Source organism: Podarcis bocagei, assembly GCF_964188305.1.
Source record: "Podarcis bocagei genome assembly, chromosome: 12".
In the NCBI taxonomy this organism is placed as follows: Eukaryota; Metazoa; Chordata; class Lepidosauria; order Squamata; family Lacertidae; genus Podarcis; species Podarcis bocagei.
In genome coordinates this window covers 47,753,704-47,777,001 of record NC_138137.1, presented here as the reverse complement: position 1 = coordinate 47,777,001, position 23,298 = coordinate 47,753,704, and the positions used below count along the sequence as shown (strand labels likewise).

The 23,298-nt window shown below is 43.5% G+C and overlaps 1 protein-coding gene across 1 annotated transcript in view; it reads left to right on the top strand.

Moving 5' to 3' along the window:
- The window catches only part of DYNC2I1 (dynein 2 intermediate chain 1), a 33,482-nt gene extending 10,867 nt beyond the window's left edge, over positions 1 to 22,615 (top strand). The window contains exons 10-25 of the mRNA XM_081163515.1: positions 233 to 470; positions 708 to 810; positions 2,041 to 2,170; positions 2,619 to 2,730; positions 2,920 to 3,005; positions 10,437 to 10,566; positions 11,206 to 11,378; positions 13,628 to 13,790; positions 14,571 to 14,684; positions 15,705 to 15,766; positions 16,965 to 17,016; positions 17,381 to 17,441; positions 18,058 to 18,157; positions 18,896 to 19,027; positions 20,928 to 21,151; positions 22,096 to 22,615. Of these exons, the coding sequence (XP_081019641.1) occupies positions 233 to 470; positions 708 to 810; positions 2,041 to 2,170; positions 2,619 to 2,730; positions 2,920 to 3,005; positions 10,437 to 10,566; positions 11,206 to 11,378; positions 13,628 to 13,790; positions 14,571 to 14,684; positions 15,705 to 15,766; positions 16,965 to 17,016; positions 17,381 to 17,441; positions 18,058 to 18,157; positions 18,896 to 19,027; positions 20,928 to 21,151; positions 22,096 to 22,267 (2,052 nt within the window). The 3' untranslated portion in view covers positions 22,268 to 22,615. The remainder of the gene's footprint in view (positions 1 to 232; positions 471 to 707; positions 811 to 2,040; positions 2,171 to 2,618; positions 2,731 to 2,919; positions 3,006 to 10,436; positions 10,567 to 11,205; positions 11,379 to 13,627; positions 13,791 to 14,570; positions 14,685 to 15,704; positions 15,767 to 16,964; positions 17,017 to 17,380; positions 17,442 to 18,057; positions 18,158 to 18,895; positions 19,028 to 20,927; positions 21,152 to 22,095) is intronic.
- The last annotated feature ends 683 nt before the right edge of the window (positions 22,616 to 23,298 follow it).

Genomic DNA, 23,298 nt, shown 5'->3' with positions numbered 1-23,298 from the left:
GTTTCTTTAAAACAAATTGCACAGTTACTTCCGCTTACACTGTTTGTTAAATGTTGTTCTTAGTAATGGATATTAAACCATTACCATTTTAAAAGAAAATCTGCAATGGCAAGAGGAAGCTTGAAAGCTTTTAGGGTTGCAGAATTGGCAGTGGAGCTTGCTGAGCAATGCCATTGGTATGGGCTTTTCATTTGTGCTTTAAGAAAAGTAATTGCTACTGTTCTTATTGAAGGATTATGAAGATGATTTTGACGACATAGATGATGAGGATGAGGATGAAGGTGGAGATGGCCAAGAGCAAGAAAAGGAAGAAAGAGAAACACAAGAAAAAGTAAGAAAAATTCCAGTAGCCAAGAGCGCAGAAGTAGAAGCAATTCAAAAAGCTATTAATGCTGAAAATGAAAAGATTGAGACCTTCCTCCCAAAACAAAGAGAGAATCCAAAAGGAAGGGAAAAGGAACTGAAAATAGGTATGTGACTAGGTACTTACTTTTGGTTAGCAGTCATAAGAGTGACCCATTGTGGATGTACACAATTTTTTTTGCACTCATTGTAGAGTGTAAGGTTATTTCCTGTGGTTTTAATTGCAACTAAAGGTGAAGTAGGCAAGCTTGTTGTTCTTTTTGACCATTGCAGGCTTCATCCATGTATATTGGAGTATCCGCTTGCATTTTAAAGATTTCATGAATATACTTACTATCTTGCAGATAGGCAAGAGTCACCCGCTCGAAGTCCTGTTTCTGGAAAGTTCATTGATTTCCAAACTGCCAAACAGCGGCAAAGTATCAGAAAGATTGCCAGTGAGCAGAAGTAGGTAGTATTAAAATATATCACTGCATGTAACTTTTGCAAGATGGCTTGCATGTAAACTTCCAGTAGTTGTTTTTTAATGTTACAAGTGTTGTACGCCTAACAAAGTGCAATAAGAGTATTTTTGTGAGCAATTCATGTGTACTAGGTCTAAATTGTTTGCATGTGTCACAATCCTATAGGGATAGAAATTGGTTCATATTTGCATGATTCTAGAACAGCAGCTTATCTGTGGATGTGCCAGAGAAGACAGAAAAGTCTTTCTGGCCTTTCCTGCTGTCTCTCTTGACTCGGCTCAGACGCTGTGATGTAGTAATCTTAGCCAATGCCCATTTATATCGGGCAGAAAACTATTTTGTCCCTAATCTGCTCCCAGTAAGCAACAAAGCTATGTTTCCCTTAGTTAAAGGAGCTTGATGATTTCCACTCTTGACTTAAGGCAAGTTCTGCTTCAAAGTTGGGCTAGTGCAGGAAAATGAGGGGGGAATTGTGTCCTTATTAGTTTTCTAGTTTAGCAGTGTGGTGATCACATTCCAAAATAGTCTGCTCAGAGTTTCCTTCCTGGGGAAAAATGTATAGATAACTAGTTTCATCTTAGTTTTTATTCAGGAAAATCAGATTGTTAAATCGGTTTTTAATTTGTTTTGTTTATCTTGGTTGTAAATCGTTTTGAGACCTTTTTGGTGGGAAGAGATATAAATTTAATAAACCTAAACCAGGAGTATTCTCTGTCACCTAATATTACTGTTTAACATATACTTAGAGTCAACGTATATGTTACATTTAAAACCTAAGGTATTTTAAGTGTAAACCTAAAAGCATAGAATATGAATGCTATAAATATGTGCTTGCAAAAACATGTATTGTGCAGATACATGTCAGGCAGCTGTGATTTGCTGCAGGTCCCTGTTGATCTTACATTTGGTGACAAACCTGTGTTGCTCCCTGTGTAATGTCTGAAAGAGCCCTTAGTGTCGACAGCATGCTATGTGCAGTAAAGTATACAGAAATGAAACGGCTCCTACCCAGGAGGCATTCAATTGCGTTAATCTCATTCTCCTCAAAGTGCATTGGAACTGCAGACATAAAACCATTCCTTCAGATTATGTGCCTTGATTTTGAACTCTTTGCTCTTCCCTTTAGGAGTGAGACTATTTCTAGACCTTATAGTACATGTCACTATATTTAGTTCTTACTAGCCATTTTGCTTTCTTGTGACGTGTTTTCAAGGAAACGTAGCATTGAACTGCTCCGACTTATTGATCTGGACTTTTCAGTCACCTTCTGTTTGCTGGATTTGCCTCCAGTGAATGAATATGACATGTATATCCGGAACTTTGGGAAAATAAATACCAAGCAGGTACACCGTACAGCATATTCATTCTGACTGCTCTCATTTCTTGTTCACTTGATTTCCTGTTCCCTCTCATCCCTTCTTCCTTTTCTGGTGTGTTTTTAGCCTACAGACAGGAAGTATGCTATTTTTATTTATTTGTAAGCCATTCTGGGAGCTTTCCTGGCTAAAGGGTGGGTATAAATGTTTTGATTAAATAAATACAACATTTTCAGTACTGACAGTACCCCAAAACATTCATTAATTTCTGATAATGAAGTTGGCAATGGGGTATATGTTTCTAATGCAAGAGAAATTGCGTTTGCCATTGCTAGTACTTTTAAAGCCAAGAGTTACAGCCATAAGAATTTTCACACTAGGGCAAACTAGAAAAAAAGTTAGATACTTAGTAGGTCTCATCCAGATGAAATCAGGTGCTCAGAGTGAATGGGATATTTTCATATTTCTTCTTTAGGCCTATGTACAGTGGAATGAAGATAACCTGGACAGGGATGTTCAGACTGACGAAATAGAGACTCAAGAAAAATGGACCCAACATCCTGGAGAAACTGCTGTTGTGTCTGGAGGTGATTATTATTTAGATATGTAGAGGTGTTAAAATGTAATATAATTCAAGAACACGCTAAGAGAAACCTCACTATGTATCTCTTATTATCAAGTGGTCATTTCCTATTGGCTTTAGCAACACAAAATGTGAAAGCAGTTTGGAACTTTCTGGGTAATGTACTATCGTCTTTCCTTGGGTCTCATTTCAGGTCCAAAAAGCAGCAGTGATGTATCTTCCCTTACCCCAAAGATTGATTCCCAGAGATTGGCAAGTTTTCTGAGATCTGCTTGTCAGGTATATATTTTACTTTTTATATTCATGCTTAAAATAATAATTAGCAGGTACTTTTTATCACATGTGGTGGACCTGTCCCAAGGTAAAAGACTTGTGGTTCGAGGACCCGATCCCCCCCCCAAAGTGGAATGAATACACAAGGACACGTGATATAAGGTTAATGGGCAAGAAAAGGCCACAACTTTATTGATTGCAGCAAGTGAAAAGGTATTGGCTTAGGCATTGGATTACGTCAGCTGACTCCACCCCCTCAGAGAGGGGTGAGTCTGAAACAAGGGGGGTTTATTCACCAGTAGGTGGAGCCTGTTGATGCTAATGCAACTATAGGCTCTCCCCTGATGTCACCGAGGGTCATGCCATGGCCTCCCGCCAAGCAGGCGTCAGACAGAATACACGACCGCCAGATTCCTTTAACGGAATACCCAAAAATTGAAGGCATAGGCGATGGCCACACCTAGCCCTTCGACACCACGACACATTATTCCAATGCCTAACCTACCCACCAATACCACGAAAGTTGTGACGATTGCTACAAGGTAGGCGAAAAAACCAAAAAGCCTAATGCCAAATGGAAAAATTCCTACCAGGCCCCCCGGACAACCAGGGCGACCAACCTAAGATCCATAGCAAGACCAAGGAAAACCTAAGACCCTGAGCTCAAAGGGAGTGGAGGGTGGGTGAATCACGACGGGTCGACGAAGAGTGAGGCTGAGGAGGGGCTGGCGCCACAGTATTAAGGCTGCTGTACATGCCCCTTGGAGGCACCTGGTTGGGTGCCTGCCGATGGGTGTGGGCGCCAGCCAGGTGAGTGGGAGGCAGGGGGCTAATGCCCCCTGCTAGAGGCGGGGCTTGGGCTCCCGCCCACAACCACTCCCCTCTCTTCAGGAGGAGAGTCTTTCTGGGAAAAGATTTATAATGAATTTTAAAAAATGATGAAATATACATTTATAAAGAATCCAGAAGCCTTTCTCCTTGGAATATTAGGTTCTGAATTGCCCAAGAAAGATGTAAAGGTATTTTTGTACGCCACAACTGCTGCACGAATTTTAATAGCCAAAAAGTGAAAAACACAAGAACTACCAACTGTGGAAGAATGGCAGTTCAAGATGATGGACGTTATGGAGCTGGCTGATCTCACTGGGAGAATCCGCGACCAGAAAGAAGAGGAAAATCAAGAAGACTGGAAGAAATTTAAAGACTATTTGAGCAAATATTGTAATATTAAAGATTAGTAGTTACTTGAAGGTACTAAACAGGCCTAGGACTAAATAAATAAATAAGACATAGAATGTTAAGAAAAGTTAAGAAATCTGATTATAAATTGAATATTGTGCTTTTGAATAATGATATAGGAAAACTGCTACATTCAGTTACAAGGAAATTCAGATGGAAGAGATTAGAGGAAGTCAAGTAATACGTTTAAGAAGTTGGAAATTTAATTAATTAATCAACTTTTATTGCTTATATGTTTGAGGTTGTATTTTTGGTTATCATTTGTTATATTTGTTCTATTCTTTTTTTTCTTTTTTTCTTTTGGTTTTATTGATTTTTGTGAGGGTTTGATTAGCTGCTTGTGCGTGAAAACGTGCTCCCTCAGAGTTTGTGCGCCCCCACAAACCTCCGTGTGTGACGGAGCTCCTCAGACATGTCTGCTCTAGTCACTAGTAGAGTCCGACAGTGGCTGTCTGCGGAAGCGTTTCCAGCAAAGAAGTTCCTTAACGGAAACGCGTCTCCTGGACTCACGGCGTGACAGTTTCCTGCGAGGTATGGGTCTCCCTATGGGAGACTCCGATACCTCCCCACTGTTCTCGCTGGAAGCCTCCCTGAGCCCTCCCTCCTGCTCGCATTCCCTCAGAGACCCACTCCTCCCCCTGCTGGTCCCTGCTTCAGCAGTTGAGTCTCTTTCATCCTGCCTGAGTCCCTCCACCACCTGATGCTCTGATGGCAGTTCCCTGACATCCACCTCCCCTCCAGGGCCCCCCTCACCCCCTCCCAATTCCTCCCCCCTGGGAGGTGAAGGGCTAAAACCCCGAAACGAATCTTCCTCATCTTCTGACGTCTCGAACAATTCTCTCCATCGATCGTCGTCCTGGCCAGCTGAATCCTCCTCCTCTTCAGAATCTGGGAACCCCTCCAACTCCTCTTCCTCGTCGGTTGTGGCAAAGTATTCCCTTCGGAACCTCGCTACAGGCTGAGGTTTACGTGGGAACCTCTGATGAAAAGTCTCTATTAAAACCTCGTCATTGACATCCTCTGCCCTAACCCAGGTGTTTTCCGACTCCGGTTCCCCTTCCCACATTACCAAATACTCTACTTGATCTCCCTTCCACCTGGAATCGAGGATCTCCGCTACATGGTAGCTGTGTTCCTTCTCCTCCATTGCTGGTCCCCTAGTGACCCTCCCCTCACTGTCTCCTCTATACGGTGACAGCAACGACCTGTGAAAAACTGGGTGCAGCTTCATGTGGTTCGGTAACCGGAGCCTGAAAGCCACTGGATTGACCTGCTGTATGACTTCAAACGGACCCAGCCTTTTGGGTCTTAATTTCTTACAACCTCCTTTGAATGGCAACCCTTGGGTTGACAGCCACACCTGGTCCCCCACCCTGATGCTTTCACCTTCCCTTCTGTTTTTGTCTGCTTGCCTCTTATATTCCTCCTTAGCCCTGTTTAAGTTGAGTTGGAGCTGGCGATGGATCGCTTCCATTTCTTCCACGAACTGTTCTGCAGCTGGAACGCTCCAGTTCTCCCCCTCCCCCCCTGGGAAGGCTCTGGGATGGCACCCGTGATTAGCCAAAAAGGGGCTCATCCCCGTGGACACGTTCTCTGCATTGTTGTAGGCAAATTCTGCCAACGCCAGCTTCTCCACCCAATCATTCTCTCTGTCATTAACATAACACCTCAAATATTGTTGGAGAACCCCATTTGCTCTTTCCGCCTGCCCGTTGGTTTCAGGATGACGGGCCGTCGAGAAATTAACCTCTACATGCAGTAAGCTCATGAGCTTCCTCCAGAACCTGGAAGTAAATTGTTTCCCTCGGTCTGAAACCACCCTCAAGGGGGCGCCATGCAACCTAAACACATTCTCTACAAACAATTTGGCGGTTTCTTCTGCTGTAACCGCATGTGAGCAGGCTATGAAGTGGGCCATTTTAGTTAACAGGTCTACTACAACCATGATGGCTGTTTTCCCTCTAGACCTTGGCAGATCAGTCATGAAATCTATTGCCACTGCTTCCCACGGTCTCTCAGGTGTGGGCAGTGGTTCTAATAAACCAGCCGGCGCCTGCCTCTCCCCCTTGGCTCTTTGGCATTGTTCACACCCTCTCACATACTCCCGCACATCTTCCCTGACCTTGGGCCACCAAAATTCCCTGGTAACCAGCCACATGGTTTTGTGTTGCCCAAAGTGCCCTGCTGTGGGGCTATCGTGCAGCTGCTTGAGTACTTTCTCCCTCAATTCCCCTTCAGGTATATATAACGCTCCCTTATAATACAATGCCCCATTTCTCTCCTCAAAACCACCGGGTTTGTCTTCCTCCCCTCTGAGATCCCTGAGTTTCCCCTGGGCGTATGCATCCTGCACCGTACCCTCTACCAATTCCCTTTGCCCCACCAAAGTCGCCCCACACACCCAGCGGTCCTCTGGAATGATATGGGTTTCTTCGGGTGCTCCCTCCCCCTCCAAATATTCAGGCTTGCGTGAGAGAGCGTCCGCCCTAACATTCTCTGGGCCTGGTACATAACAAATCTCAAAGTTAAATTTGGAGAACTCTTGGGCCCATCTCAACTGCCTTTGGTTGAGCACTCGCGCCGTTCTCCAGTACTCTAGATTTTTATGGTCCGTGCACACTTGCACTTTATGTTGTGCACCAACTAGCAGATGCCTCCATCTCCGGAACGCCTCATGAATAGCAAGCAGTTCTCGGTCGTACACCGTGTAGTTCCTCTCGGATTTGTTCAGCTTCCGCGAGAAGAAGGCACACGGACGCCACTCCGACTCCTCCTTCCCCGGCTGCAGAAGAAGCACCGCCCCTATGGCTCTGTCAGATGCGTCTGTTTCAACCCTTAGCTTCTTTCGTAAATCCACATGCAGAAGTTGTTCTTCAGAGGCGAAGGCCCTTTTCAGTTCCTCAAACGCTCGCCCCGCCTCCGCCGTCCATACAAACTTCTTCTTACTGCTGAGACAGTCAGTGATGGGCGCCGTCAGATGGGCGAAGTTGCGGATGAACTTACGATAAAAGTTTCCAAACCCTAGGAACCTCTGCACATCCTTCTTGGTTTTGGGTGTTTTCCATTCCAGCACTGCCTGTACCTTGCCGGGATCCATGGCCAATCCCTTGTCTGACAGGCGGTACCCCAGGAATTCCACCTCCTTGGTATGGAACCGACACTTCTCCAGTTTGACCCACAGCCTGTTGGCTTGCAGTCTGCTCAACACTTCTCTGACGTCTCTCACATGTTGCTCCTCATTCTCAGAATACACCAACACATCATCTAGAAAGGCAACGCAATTCTTGTAGAGCAAAGGGCCCAGCACGTGGTTCATAAAAGATTGAAAACACGCGGAGCCTGCTTGTAATCCAAATGGCATAACGAGGTATTCAAACGCCCCCAAAGGGGTAAACATGGTGGTTTTCCATTCATCCCCTTTCCTTATGCGTATCAGGTTGTACGCCCCCCTTAGATCCAGCTTTGTGAAAATCTTTCCCTTCCTCACCATGGTCAAAATATCATCAATTCTGGGCATAGGGAACGCCACCGGTTCAGTCACTGCATTCAGCCGCCTAAAATCACATACAAGTCTCGGCTTGTCTGCATTTTTTTTGTCCACAAAGAACACTGGGCTCCCCCCTGCTGCTTTGGACTCTCTGATGAAGCCTCTCTTCAGGTTCTTGTCAATGAACCCTCGCAACTCCTGCATTTCCCTGTCTGACATGGCATACAACTTGCCCACGGGAAGCTGTGCTCCAGGGAGTAAATTGATCTGACAATCAAAGGGTCTATGAGGTGGTAGTTGGTCAGCTTCCTTCTCGCTGAACACGTCGCTGAGATCTGCATACTGTGGTGGTACCTTCACCTTCCCCATTACTTCAGTCCCTGCTAGGGTGGCTTGGGCCCCTACTGAACCCTTCTCCCCTTTGCAGTGTTCTAGGCAATGTGCTGAACCAAAGGACACCACTCTTTGATGCCAGCCAACCAGCGGATCATGTAGAGCTAGCCAGCTCATTCCCAAAATAATGGGAGCGCCTCCCAGGGTGGCCACATTAAACGCTATCAGTTCTGTGTGCCTTGCCACCCTCATTATCATTGGGACAGTCTGCAAGCGGACTCCTCCTCCCAACAACTCCCTGCCATCAATCGTGGTCACCTGCAGGGGGTTGCTTAAAGGGATGGTCTGTATCTGGTGTTCAGCAGCAAACTCCTTGCTCATAAAATTGCAGGAGCTGCCTGAGTCCAATAGCGCCTTTATTTTTAGGGGGTGCCCATTCTGCAGCTCTAGCGACACTTCAATCACCAGAGCAGGTCGAGGAGCTTCTGGCACGGGCACTTTCACTGCTCTTTGGCCTGGCTGCAGTGCCCCAATTGTGGCAACCAGGCGTTGGCTTTTACCTGCTCCGCTCCCCCTTCTTCTCCCCCCTCAACAGCTCCCACCATCCCTTGCCATTCCTTCCTCTGGGGGCAGACTCTGGCAAAGTGGCCTGGCTGTTGGCAGAGATAGCATTTCCGGGGGCCCTTTCCCTCCTTCTTAGCTCCCTCGCTGGTTTTTGAAAATGCGCGCGCGCGCGCTGTTCCGATTTCCATCGGCTCTGCCGGCGGGAAAGCTGGCTCAGGAATGTCTGGAATGCGGAACTCCTTCCAACGTTCCCCTCTCCCTTCCCGCCTCTCCAAGGCTCTTGCCTCCTGCCGCGCTCCTATGGTCAGCGCAGATTTGGTCAGCTGATCCATAGACTCCGCCCTGGGGCTCCGTGCCAGCTCGTCTTTCACCCCCGAAGAAAGACCTTCTTCAAATAGCATTTGAACGGGTGCCGCCGATAAATCCCAACTCAGTCTGTGAATCAGCATGGTAAACTCAGTCCAATATTCACGGACAGATCGACTCCCCTGCTTACAAGCCATTAGCTGTCTGCGCACCACCCCTTCCTCAATATCGCTGGAAAACATGATATCCATTGCACGAAAGAACTTCATTGTGTCCTTTAGTATGTCATTGTGCGTTGCCATTAGGGGTCGCACCCAGTCTCTAGCCCCTTTCTCAAGATGCCCAATTACAAAAGCAACTCGCGATTCCTCATCAGGGAACTCATCGAACTGCACATTAAGGGCATATTGCATCTCTGTCCTAAAAGCATGGTAGTCCTTGGGGTCCCCCCCAAATTTCTGCACCAATCCTGGTACCTTTCTGGGGAATTGAGTGGCTCTCCCCTTCTTGTCTGCATCCTGAGCCCTTCTCTCCTCCAGCCTCGCCGTCTGCAGGGCCAGTTGAACCTCCAACGCTCGGTATCTATCTTCCAAGCTTGGACCAGCTCCAGCCCCTGCTCCTCCGGTTCCGGTTGGTTCGCTCATGATGCCTTCTCTTGCACAGGCAGCGTACAAAGACTGTCGGACTGCTGTGAGGGTTTGATTAGCTGCTTGTGCGTGAAAACGTGCTCCCTCAGAGTTTGTGCGCCCCCACAAACCTCCGTGTGTGACGGAGCTCCTCAGACATGTCTGCTCTAGTCACTAGTAGAGTCCGACAGTGGCTGTCTGCGGAAGCGTTTCCAGCAAAGAAGTTCCTTAACGGAAACGCGTCTCCTGGACTCACGGCGTGACAGTTTCCTGCGAGGTATGGGTCTCCCTATGGGAGACTCCGATACCTCCCCACTGTTCTCGCTGGAAGCCTCCCTGAGCCCTCCCTCCTGCTCGCATTCCCTCAGAGACCCACTCCTCCCCCTGCTGGTCCCTGCTTCAGCAGTTGAGTCTCTTTCATCCTGCCTGAGTCCCTCCACCACCTGATGCTCTGATGGCAGTTCCCTGACAATTTTATAGTATGTGCTGTATTTGTATGAAACTCAATACTTGGGGGGAAAATAAAATAATAATTAGCAGTAACCATAGTCTGGAGCTTAATATATTCCTTACATAGACAAGAGACAGAATGATCGCTGGTGTTTCCCCTCACCTGGTTTTCATTTTGTAGGATGGTTTTCCTTAATCAAGTAGGAATGGGTACCCATGGAGGAACAAACTCCTCTATAACAGCTCCGCAAATTCAGTTTTTCTGCTTGTCTTGAAACTACCCCACAAAACTTTCCCACCATCTTCTATCTAAGTCATTGAAGTGAGGTAAAAGCAGTTTAAGCCAGCAGACTCCTTAGCAGGTTATTATCACTGAAGGAAAGAGTAATAGATTTCCCCCCACATTTCTAACAAATGCTATTTTTTTTAAAGGTAATTGAAGTTCTGCTTGAGGAAGATCAAGTAGCAACGCAGCCCCGGCGGAATCTGAGATCACGACCATCCAGTCTGTCTATTAGTGACAGGTGCTTCCAGTTAAACACCAATCTTCCTTTCTTGAATGGTAAGATGCTTTTTGCTCTTCATCTTGTAGTGGGGCACCAGAAACTCCTATTCTTTTGCAGACATGTCTAGATCTTTTGCCTGTGACTGATACATAGTCCAAGTCATGATGTTGAGCAGTTTATAGAAGAACATCCTTGTTCAGAGGCAGTATGCCAGATCCCAGGAACAAGCAACAGGAGCAGGGCATGATTGTTTTGTTCCCTTCTTGTGAATTTCCAACATTATCTAGCCGGCTGCTGTTGGGAACAGAATTGTAGATGCAGCGAGACAATCCTTACATTCTTCTGACCCATCTGCAGCTCTCTGCAAAGTTAAATTCAACTAATTTGAATACAGAAGCATGCCTGTTAGTTTGCCTAGATATGCAGAAGGCACAAGTTTTACATAGCGGCAGCTTTTGTCTTGCAGACTGAGGGCTAAAGTAGACAGGATAAGGGAGAACCACGATTAGACACCCTAATCACTTAATCAAACCAATACCTCTCAAGTGCTTCTATTTAAACCAAAATCAGACACCACCCTTCTTGCTTTTAACTAAAAAGGGAAACATTGGGAGATCCAGTCACAAGTCGCCTCTGTAGTTGAGCCATAATAGATTTTTAAAATGTCATCTGTGATTTTTGGTTTCCCCCCCTAGGTCGAAGGGTATCCTGTTTGCACATCTCACAGGGTCAGAGGCAAGCTCTGCTTTCTGTTCATGGGTTTCCTGAGAAGTCAAATGACTTACCGCTGGACAGCAAATACATCATTTGTGTATGGAATGTTTGGCAACCTTCTAGTCCTCAGAAATTACTGTTTTGTGAATCTCAGGTATGCTTTAACGATATGCCACTGTCTAATGCACTAGCACCCACCTCTTTGTATATGTTCTAATCTAATTGTTGCCTGCAGACCCACATCACCCAAGACTCCTGTCTTACCTTTCGCTTCTAGTACTGCCACCTTCCCTGCTTTCCACTTTCATCACAGAAGAGAAGGGAAGAGAGAGAAACAAGGAAAAACCCTCTCCAGGTTACCAGAGTATTGTAGATTAAGTGGAAGGCAGCTATAACAGGATTTTTCCTCAAGTGCACACTAATAATATTTGAATACAGTGGTACCTCGGGTTAAGTACTTAATTCATTCCGGAGGTCCGTTCTTAACCTGAAACTGTTCTTAACCTGAAGCACCACTTTAGCTTATGGGGCCTCCTGCTGCCACTGTGCTGCCGGAGCATGATTTCTGTTCTCATCCTGAAGCAAAGTTCTTAACCCGAGGTACTATTTCTGGGTTAGTGGAGTCTGTAACCTGAAGCGTATGTAACCTGAAGCATATGTAACCTGAGATACCACTGTATCTACAAAGCAGTTTGGGCCTGCTAATCTAAAAATTGTGTTAATTTTATATCCATGGTATGTTGTCCATTTTGGAACATTCTGCCTCGCTATATGACAAAAGAGAGATTGACCTGGTGTCCCTACCCAGGTAGCCAAACCACCACACACACCCCAAGTCCAGGTTCAACAGCAACTGAAGTTGTTCCAGTTTGATTCAGTTCAGACCAATAAAGGTTCAGTAACTGGGTCACCACATGTGGGTCAACTGGCTCAGTTCTGATTAATTCCCTTAAGTCAAATATTAGAAATAAAATGTTTTAATTTAACTCAGCAGCAACATATTATTTACCGTATTTTTTGCACCATAACACTCACTTTTTTCCTCCTAGAAAGTAAGGGGAAATGTCTGTGCGTGTTATGGAGGAAATGCCTATGGGTGGCATGCCTACGGATTTTCCTCCTCTAAAAACTATGTGCGTGTTATGGTCAGGTGCGTGTTATAGAGCGAAAAATACGGTAATTCCCACCTATAGAGACTGGCTGAGCACTGCAGCACTCTGTTATGCACAAGAATAATATCCTCTCTTCTTTCCCTCTTTCAGCAGCCTGTTTTATCTTTAAAATTTGCTACAGGGGTTTCTGTCTCAGTGAGGAAGCTTACATCCAGCTCAGCTTCCACACCCCCTCTTACAGTCTGCTCTCTATGGGATTTTGAGCATGCCTGTGCATTTAGACAGTCATGGGCTAAACCCAGAACAGCTGTTGCTCGGGGAAAGAAAAGTCTCAACTCGAAGATTTGACACACAGAAATTCTTGTTTTCTATGGGAACAAATGTGCATTGGGAATTCTTCTGATGCCCCTAAAGAGAGTGATCTAATTTATTTAACTTGTTTGTTTTGCATGTATTTTGTAAACAAAGCAAAATATATGTTAAAACTACCAAGCTCATGTAATAGTCATTTGTATTTGGCATCTGTTTTAATGAACTTACAAAAGAGAGTTTTCCAAGGGGAAATAAAGCACTGAAAAAATTTCCACCCCACATCATTTAGATATATTCCTGTTCAGGTGCTACAAAAGCTTTCAGACAGTAGTTCATCTTCTATTTTTGTTCGGGGGGGGGGGGGATTCATTCCTTTATGTTCTGTTTGATTCCATAGTGTACTGCATGTGAAAAACTGATTACTTTGTGTCATATTTTATCAAATTTGTATACACTGGTACCTCGGTTCTCAATTGTCTCGGAAGTCGAACATTTCAGTTTTTGAATGCTGAAAACCTGGAAGTAACTGCTTCAGTTTTCGAACACTTTTTGGAAGTCGAACATGCCACGCAGCTTCCGTTTTGAGTTTTCCATAATCAAATTCTTCCAGAAATGCCTGCTTCAGTTTTTTAACGTTTCAGAAGTCGAACGGTCTTCCAGAATGGATTACATTCGAAAACCAAGGTGCCAGTGTACCGCCCTTCATCCACAGATTTCAGATCAGTTCACAACATTAAATTAAAGTGTAAGATTAAGGGTTCAATACTACATCTATCCCCACAATCATTGCATTACATTAACACTATTTATATTATATCATTGGAATGGTGCTAATGTCAAATGTGCTCCACGTTGGCAAAACAAAATTTATCATTTCTCTTCCCTTCCATTAAGTTGGACTCCTGTCGAACCAAAACACATTCAGTATAACTATATTTCCCTCATTTGTAATTCTGGGATATTTTGTCTTGCCATATAGGTGACATGCTGCTGCTTTAGTCCTAGTAAGGCTACTTTAGTGTTTGCTGGAACAATCGATGGTTCAGTGCTGGTATGGGATCTCAGAGAAGACTCAAGGTTGCACCACTGCATGAAGGTCAATGAAACAGATTGGACATTTCGATCTCCAACGTTTTCTACCGGTTGGTCAACATCCCTTGAATGATATCATCACATCTGTTGCAACCTGAGTGGCCAGGACCATGATATATGAACAAGCACAGTTCATATATATGAAGTTGTTCCAATTCCATTTTGGGTATCTCTCCCCCCCCCCACTCCATGCAAAAGATGTGTAAAAAGATAAGTCAAAGGCTGAACCCATGTACTTAAAGTTGATGAAAAGAAGATCAGTGAAGTAGTATCAATCTTTTTTTTCTTTTATTTTTGCTAGAATATATACCAAGCCTGGCATGTTTCAGAGGTTATTAGCAATACTTCCAACAAAGTTTAATTGTTTTTTAATTAATGCTTTTTCTATGTTTTCAGCGGTTCTAATTTTTATATGTAAGCTGCCCTGTCAGGGGAAAAAGGCGGAGTATAAATAAATTATGTAGGAAATCTAAATGTTATTCCTAGTTTGACATGTTTGCCATTTTACCACTCAAGTGGCTTTTATGGTAACTTATGATTAATATTAGAGAGTTTAGAGTTAATTCTGCTCCCTGTATCTTCTGAGGAAAAGCACCCCAGCTTGAAATGCAATGGGCTTTAAGCATAATAGGGTTAACACTTAGTGAAGTTTTTAACATCATATGCAGTAATGTAAACATGTATTAAAGAGAACAGAGACCTTATCTGAAATTTGTTTTTTTAGCACTTTTGTTTCCACACCAGTTTAGCAGTCACTACAGTCCTGAATTAAACAAAACGGGGGTTGGTTGGATGGGTGGACTTACTGTTTGCTTATTTCTCAACTATAGATGGAGTATTTGCCTCAGTAAACCACACATGTTCTGTGCTGACAGTCGAACCTGTCTCAACATCTGTCTTCAAGGAGCAGAATTGTGGTCTTTCCTACCTCTCATCTCAGGAAGGTACGTAGACCGCTCTCCAGAAATTGACAAATATTCTTTGGAAATACAGGTTGTGCCCACAGTTGTTATTGTTCTGGAATTCCTTGCCTATAAACATTTCTGTAGTTCAGAAGCTATGGTTGGTTTAGCCAAAGTATGGCTTGTTTGAACATCCTAACTCAGTCTAGCAGACAAATAACCTTGCTTTATTTTCTGGGATCAAACCATGCTGTTAACTAATTCCATGGAAGCAAGAAGCTCGCAGGTGGTGTCCAATCAGTAGTCTACATCAAACAGCATGGTTTGCTAAAGGGCTCTCATTATTTTGTAGTCTTTGGCTTCTGTAAAGCTGGGGAGCCAGAGGTACTGCAGGAGAGTCATCTTCTGAGTCAGAGCATGGCAACAGAGTTGTCCTATGATGGGAAGAGCCCTGAAGATGGCACTGCATGTTCTTCCTTCTACTCACCACAGTGAAGTCACATGAACCTTTCCACAGTCGTCTGCCACGCATTGCAAGGTCCTCATTTCGTGGGTCATGGCAGATGTGAAGCCATAGTTTATTGCTGGCTTTTGAACTGCGGCTTATCTTTACTACGTTTTGGCATTATGAATGAACCCAACAGCCTTGCTTGATTGTGGTTTATTTGACCATCCCAGCTACTTGGCAAACTAAGAGGGACGGGAAGTTAGAAAACAAGCCAAGCATTAGAGACACCTGCCGCAGGCTGGTCATTATTCCGCCGCTGAGTTTCACTGCACGGTTTGTTTCATTCTGTATTTGTTTTATGGCATGGTGATATTTTAAATTGTTTCTTTCTATCAGCTGGCTTGAGGAACCTTGATGGGTGGAAAGGCAGCATATTAATTTAACAAACCAAGAAGTGAACATTATCGCCTCAGTGTTGAGGATAAAATTCTAGCATGTTAGTATCTCTGTTAATGCCTATCTTATGGGGGTCAAATTTAAGTGGGCAAAATAATGTATGATCAACCATAGTGCCTGCAAATCTATAATTACTGAGTTATCATTTTTCCTTGCAGAAATGTTAGGACTTTCATTTCAGATTGCCTCTATGGATGAAAACGGGACTCTCAGTCTGTGGGTGAGTTGGAACTTTTCCATAGCTATTACTCACTTGTTGCTCAGGCATATAGCTTTTTTGTGCAACTTTGGCTGTTTTTGAGAGAGACTTTACACAAACATTAAAGATGTTATCGCTTGGAAAATGCAGTTTCCATTTCCTGCTACTTAGGGCATCCTGTTGTGAATCCTGTTTGTAAGTATCATGAGCATCTTTTTGGTTGGTTCCTATTAAAACTAATAATAACCTTTTTAAAAGAATTACTCTGCTTTTAGATCTAGATTTCCAATGCAGTTCACACAAGAATGCTCCATACAGTAGTGCTTTCCCCTGCTACTACCACTGTCATGCTTTCCTGTTTGTAAAGTTGTCACAAAATTTATTTCTGAGGACGACCACTCTTCTGCTGCACCTCTGGAGCATTTATGTATTATTTTAAAGATCTGTTTCACTCATATTCCACAGCAGTATAAAGCGCAGCCAATAACCTTTCACTACGCTGTGGGTTAAACCACAGAGCCTAGGACTTGCCGATCAGAAGGTCGGCGGTTCAAATCCCTGCGACGGGGTGAGCTCCCGTTGCTCTGTCCTTGCTCCTGCCAACCTAGCAGTTCGAAAGCACATCAAAGTGCAAGTAGATAAATAGGTACCGCTCCAGCGGAAAGGTAAACAGCATTTCCGTGCACTGCTCTGGTTCGCCAGAAGCGGCTTAGTCATGCTGGCCACATGACCCGGAAGCTGTACACTGGCTCCCTCGGCCAATAAAGCGAGATGAGCGCCACAACCCCAGAGTCGGTCACGACTGGACCTAATGGTCAGGGGTCCCTTTACCTTTACCTTACTAAGCTTTGGATGATATTGTATGCTTTCATTTGTGAATTTTAGTGTGGTAGGGATGCCTAATTGCACATTATATACAAGATTTAAAATATATTTTAAGAGAATGATCCATTTAGGCAAGGAAGCCCACAACCAAATTTTAGGAAAGGAGAAGCTGGTCTTAGGGTATATTGTTTGGAGAATGCCTGCAAAGCAAACTTTGTTTTGAATAAGCAGCAAGTCAAGGAATAAGAACTAAGGTAGTACAGTTTTTAATTTAGTAAACTGCAGGGTAGGCAAAGTTTTAGTGAGAACATATGGAAAGCTGAAATATGTTTCAGAATGTTTGCGATGATACCTCCTCTTTTTTCTTGATTATTATTTTTTTGCCACTTTTTAGGTAGTAGTTGAACTTCAAAAGGGGGATCTGGCAGGCTCACAAAGTGATTTAGGTAAGTGAAACTCCTCAGTGAAGCTGCTGTTTATGGAAGGGAAGGAAGACAAGGTCAGATACTGTGAGAAAAGCATTGTTGGTCATCACAAAAGCTTGGGATTGTTCTGGGCAGGCAGCCAACAGTGGAATTGCATGCAATACTTACATGAAGCATTAAAATAATGGCTCTGTATACCTAGAGTCACTCTAGGTGGTATACTCTATCTACCAACTTTCCTTTGTAGAAAAATCTTGGACCTTGGAATACATGTTGGTCTGCAATTTCCATAAAGCACCAAATCAGTGCTGCTATTATTATTATTATTATTATTATTATTATTATTATTATTATTATTATTACACTTCAGTTTTATTACTTACAGGCTTAATTCCAGGGGGCAAAATAAAACTGGTCCACAGCTCTACAGTTCAGCTGAATTGCAGGTAAAGATATGACACATTTCTTGAAGTTATTGTTCTATATAGCCAAGCATATTTCTTTGTTATAATCTGTGTTTTTCAATCTGAATCACTCAGTACTTTTGAAAACACTCAGTTGCTGGAGGTTTGCATTGTCCTCTCAAAGTGTAAAAGCCATTTAGGCTTTATATGTGCTTTTATACAACTGCAGCTGTGGATGTGGTTGCTATTTCTACCACATCCTGAGGGCAGGCCAAGCATTATGCTGCTGTTAGTGAAAAATCGTTTGGGAGAAGGATCCTCCCTCTAACAGTGGACTAAGTTGGTGAGTGCCGACAGGATTGTAGCCAAAATGGGGACACTAAGAAACGAGGGGGGGAGGTATCAGTATGCTTGGGGGAACCCCAAGATTTACAGCAAAACAAACATTTTGAGGAAAGCTCCAAAAAAGGCAGCTCACTGAGGGCTAAATATGTTCAGTATCCACACAATACTGATTGCCTGTTGGGGGGGGGGGACAGAAAATGGGGAGAAGAATGGAATGAAATATCTTAGAAAAGGATATGAGACAGTGAATGAGAGCACTCTACACTGCAACATTTCTACAATATATAAATTTATCCATTTGACATTTTCCCAGATTTTATTCAAGGGATACCGTGCTCACGAAGGTACCTCAGACACTGAATATTAAATTTCTGCCTTCAAATCCCAATCATTTTGTTGTCGGAACAAACGTTGTGAGTAATATTCTCTACTTAATTTCACTATTGCCTCCTTTCTTCTCCTGAATGTTGTCTGTGATCCATCCGCATTTGTTAACATTTTAATGGCGACATCTTTAAATGCATGCACTTTCAGGTTCTTATTACAAATTGCTACATTTTAAGTTCTAAGTAAAGCTAACAGCTCTCTGTAAAGTGTTTTTCATGGGGGGTTTTGTATTAAATTTTTTCATTTAATATGCATACAAAACAATAATTTACATGCCTTACAGACAAACAAGCAGAAAGGAAAGAAAACAAAACAAAAAGCAAAAAAATAGGGATAAAGGAAAATTAAAAAAATAGGTGGATGATAATACACCCTGGTGACTTCCCTCCACCAGTGCTTGTCATCTTTAATTCTTTACCATTCTTGTTTACATTGCAGTTCATGTATCACTATGTTAGTTGTTTTATTAAACTATTAAAACAACTTTACAAACTATTCTAAACATATCAGCATGCTATCTTTAGAGCAGTGTTTACTCATATATTCTTCAAACCATATCCATTGTGATCTAGTTTTGTATCTTATTGCTGCAGTTAATTTAGCCCATTGTATAAATTCAGCTATTTTATATATCCAGTCCTCTTTTGTGGGTATATAATTTCCTTTCCAGATTTTTTTTTTTGCAAGAAGTAGCCTACCTGGGTTGTTTCATTTAACATAGCAGAAATAAGAGTCCCCACCCCCCGCTTTTTTTTAATTTGCAGGCTATAGTGAGCCATGGTACAAGGCATGAACTAAGAATACCTCCCAGGTGGTTCAAACCACAGCAGGGGGCGCCGAGATCAACCAGAATCAATGCCATCGACTTCTCTCCTTTTGGAAAGCCAATCTTTTTGGTATGGATGCCCATTTTCATTTCTTGGCAGGAGCTTAGCCGAGCTGTTTAACAGAGCTAAACGGGAAAATGCGTGTACCCTATAATGGAGCAGTCTTTGCTTTCTGTAAAGAGTTTTGCAAGTAGCATCAAAATTGCTCAACCCCCCAGCTCTGGCAGCGTGACTCAGATTTCAGTCTGTTCTGAGATGAGGCAACAATAATAGTGTCTTGTAATTCTTCGTACAACTACAAACAGATGAACGTCAAGTGTAAGAACACACACAGTTACCTTTGTTGACATAAACTTGTAGCCAGACCATAACCATGTAGAGAAAGGGCCATGAACATGCAGCGTGACTGTAATAGCTGGACGGAGTGAAATTCTACAGTTGTTCAGGCTCTAAATAAGCACTTGAATTTACTCAAGGTGTTGATTGAACGTGCCCAGTGAAATGTTCTGCTTTGAAAATTAGGCCCCGATGCCATGTTGCAAACTGCTTTTATGACTTTCCTTAGTTTCCAAAAAGGTTTGCTGTTCAGTATGGGCCTAGGCCGGGCCTGCTATGACTCGCAAGGCCCCTTGGGCACACAGAAGAGGGTTGTGCAGGCTTCTGGATTCAGATTATATGTTACAGCAATATATAGGAATATAGCAATTATATGTTATAGCAATATATAGCAATATTGGCCAGACTATCATTCTAGTATTGTTTTGAATCTGGGGAAGAGCAGTGGGGTCAAGTGCTCCTCCCTCACCTTCCTCTTACCACGTGCTGGCTTCAGTACAGTGGTACCTCGGGTTAAGTACTTAATTCGTTCCGGAGGTCCGTACTTAACCTGAAACTGTTCTTAACCTGAAGCACCACTTTAGCTAATGGGGCCTCCCACTGCCGCCGCACCGCCGGAGCACGATTTCTGTTCTCATCCTGAAGCAAAGTTCTTAACCTGAAGCACTATTTCTGGGTTAGCAGAGTCTGTAACCTGAAGCCTATGTAACCTGAAGTGTATGTAACCCGAGGTACCACTGTAATTCAGTGAAGGTTGTCAGACCAAACTAGCTGGCTTGGATTAAGCCAGAGCCACCCATTATGTCCCAAACTGGGAAAATCTGGCTTAACATCAGTTAACAAACTGGGAAAAGAAGCTCAGGGGATGCTTTACAAAGCCTGGAACAATAATTTCAACAGGGCCACTGTGTATATGACCTGTACAAGCAGACTCCGATTTGTGCAGGGGTTGCATTCTGCGCAACGGTGGAACACAAATAAGCACATTCTGACGCCTTGTGCCCTCTTTTCCATCCACTTCCGGGTTGCCTCCTGTTATGTGTCTATTGGACATTCGTAAATCAGTTGTTGCCTGTATACATAATTACCAAAACTCACTTGGGGGGGGGGGGAGAAGTTTTGGCCTGCACCCACATGTTAACTTTAGCGAATATTGACAGTGGAAAACGCTGCATCACTTCTGCAAGATTTGGGTGCAGGGAATGACGCTCCCCAACCTGGCCTGTTAGCCTGAAACCAGTTCAGTCAGAGATTATTCACAAAAAGTTCAGTCTCCCTTTCCTTGGTACTAAGGCACAAGGGAGCTGGCCTGTTAATCACACAGCATGGTACTGTGTGATATATATTGCCACCACAAGAACCAATGCACAGAACAATTTCTAATGTCAGCCTTACCTTTTATTACCAGGGATGCTCGCGGCAATGCAAAGCAATAAGGCGGCAGCAGCAGGCAGACAGGAGGGAGAGCATTGGGGTTTGCCATTTATGTGCAGTTATTTGTGGGCAGTTATTACATGCTGCGGGTGAGTGGCAAACTGTGTGTGGCTCCCTTTAGAGTTGGTTGTACATTTTAATCAATAAGAGGATTACTTGTGCCAGCGAACCGCTAAGGTTTTTGTCTTTATGTTTTCAGGTGGGCTGTTCAGATGGAAGCATAAGATTGCACCAAATGACCTCTGAGCTCCCACTTATGCAGTGGAACAACAGCACAAGTGGGCAGCCCATCATTTCCCTGCAGTGGGCTCTGACCAGACCAGCCGTCTTCTTTGTTTTGGATGCCATGTCTGTCGTTTACATTTGGGACTTGCTGGAAAACGACTTGGCTCCCGTAGCCAAGCAGCCTATCTGGTCCGATAAGTAAGTCCATACATAGCACGGTGTTTTAGCGATAGTCATGCAAACTTGGTACAAGCGACCGTTGTTCCCTTGCTATAAACTCCAATCTTCATGAGCTTTACGCTTCCTTAACCCATGTGAAGATTACGATCCTGGTCCAGGTAATCGCCACATTTGGGGTCAGGAAGGAAATCCTCCCCACGTTTCCCTCTCTGTTCCCTCTGGTGAATAATTTCCAAGCTTAAGGTAGTTGACAGGGCTTCCAGGAGGAACAGAGGGATTTTGATGCAGCCGGGGGAGTCAAACGGCCTTGGTCCAGTGTACCTGAAGGAGCGTCTCCACCCCCATTGTTCTGCCCGGACACTGAGGTCCAGTGCCGAGGGCCTTCTGGCAGTTCCCTCGCTGTGAGAAGCCAAGTTACAGGGAACCAGGCAGAGGGCCTTCTCGGTGGTGGCACCCGCCCTGTGGAACGCCCTCCCACCAGATGTCAAAGAGGAAAACAACTACCAGACTTTTAGAAGACATCTGAAGGCGGCCCTGTTTAGGGAAGCTTTTACTGTTTAATAGATTATTGTATTTTAATATTCTGTTGGAAGCCGCCCAGTGACTGGGGAAACCCAGCCAGATGGACGGGGTATAAATAAATAAATAATAATAATAATAATAATTAAATGGCCATGGCTTTGAGTCTCTCCTGATGTTGAAGCAGCAGGGTGGTTGGGGGTGGAGATAGCTCTTGGAGGTGGGAGTGGGGAGAAGCTGGTGCAAATGTGGGAAGGGGGTCCTTGCTGTGTCCCTCAGATGAAGCCACATGGAATGGAAGCTTGTGGAGGCCATTTTGGACAGGAAGCAGGAGGAGCCAAATGACAGTTGGTCCCAGCCAGGCGAATGGAGGGAGATTTACTTTTTCACCTTTCTCTCCCTCTCTTCCTCCCTTTGTTAACCAAGCTCTATTTTCCCCTCAGGGTTATAACTATGGCTGTACTGGGCGAGCCTGAAAAACCCAGCGGTCTCCTAGGGATTGCCCTGGCCAAAGAATCTGGAACAATAGACATAAAGTACGTAAAGAAGAAGTGGGCACTACCTCAGCCAGAGGAATCTGAGAAATTAAACTTGCTTCTGCAGCAGGCCTTGTAAAAAGAAAGACATGCCTTTCTGTGAATACACACATATGACAACCATTTGATTTTAGATGTATTTGTTAATATTTTGGTTTTGACATCGCTTGAGTAAAATACATGATTTCATATTTTTTCATTCATCTTTGTAAATAGTATTTATATATTTTTAAAGTATTGACACAGTATTTGAACCTGAGGTAGAGAATATTTTTATCAAACATAAAACAGAACAAATATTCATGATATTTTATGCAAAGGGGAGATATAAATTGTATTTATATTTAATTCCAAAAATGTATTTACTTAGTATATGCTATGCATTGCAATTTATAGATATTTTAGAATAAAACAACATGCAGTCCTATGAAGTTTGGGTATCTGCTTTATATATTTATCATTCATGTGAAATAAAGAGCATTAATTTGCTACAAAACATTTAATAATGTTGGGTTGGAGCCCATGGAATTAATACAGTGTTTGGTTTCTTCAAACACCTGTTACACGTTAAGTGCCTGCTTCTGGTGTGGCTGTGGGACATTATAGAATCAGGGACAAGTCTTCATTGTCAGCTATGGTGCAAGCCTCTTTGTTGTTTTTGCTGCAACAGACTTAACACAATAACCTGCTCTCCCTGTGAATTATATACAAATATTTAGCATTCAAACAGTCTTGTCCACAAGAGGGCACCAAACCATTATTATTAAATATGGGTATTTATGCAAAATACATTTGGGACAAAGAAGAGATTATTGTTATATTTAAACAATACAGCATTAACCCATAGAATGTCATTGTAATGCACACGTCTCTGGTTCCCTCAGTATTTTCCCCCCTTCTCAGTTACTCGCATATATTTCAGGGAGTCAGGTTTAGAAAGGTTTTCAAAATCATTAGGTTGAATCCAATTTAAGTTAAATCAGTGGAACTTAAATACAATTGAGCCTCATATTATATACCTTTACCTGGGAGTAAGTCCTACTGAATTCAGCATGGCTTACTTCTAAGTAGATTCTCTTAATTATTATTTATTCCTAGCCCTTCACCCTG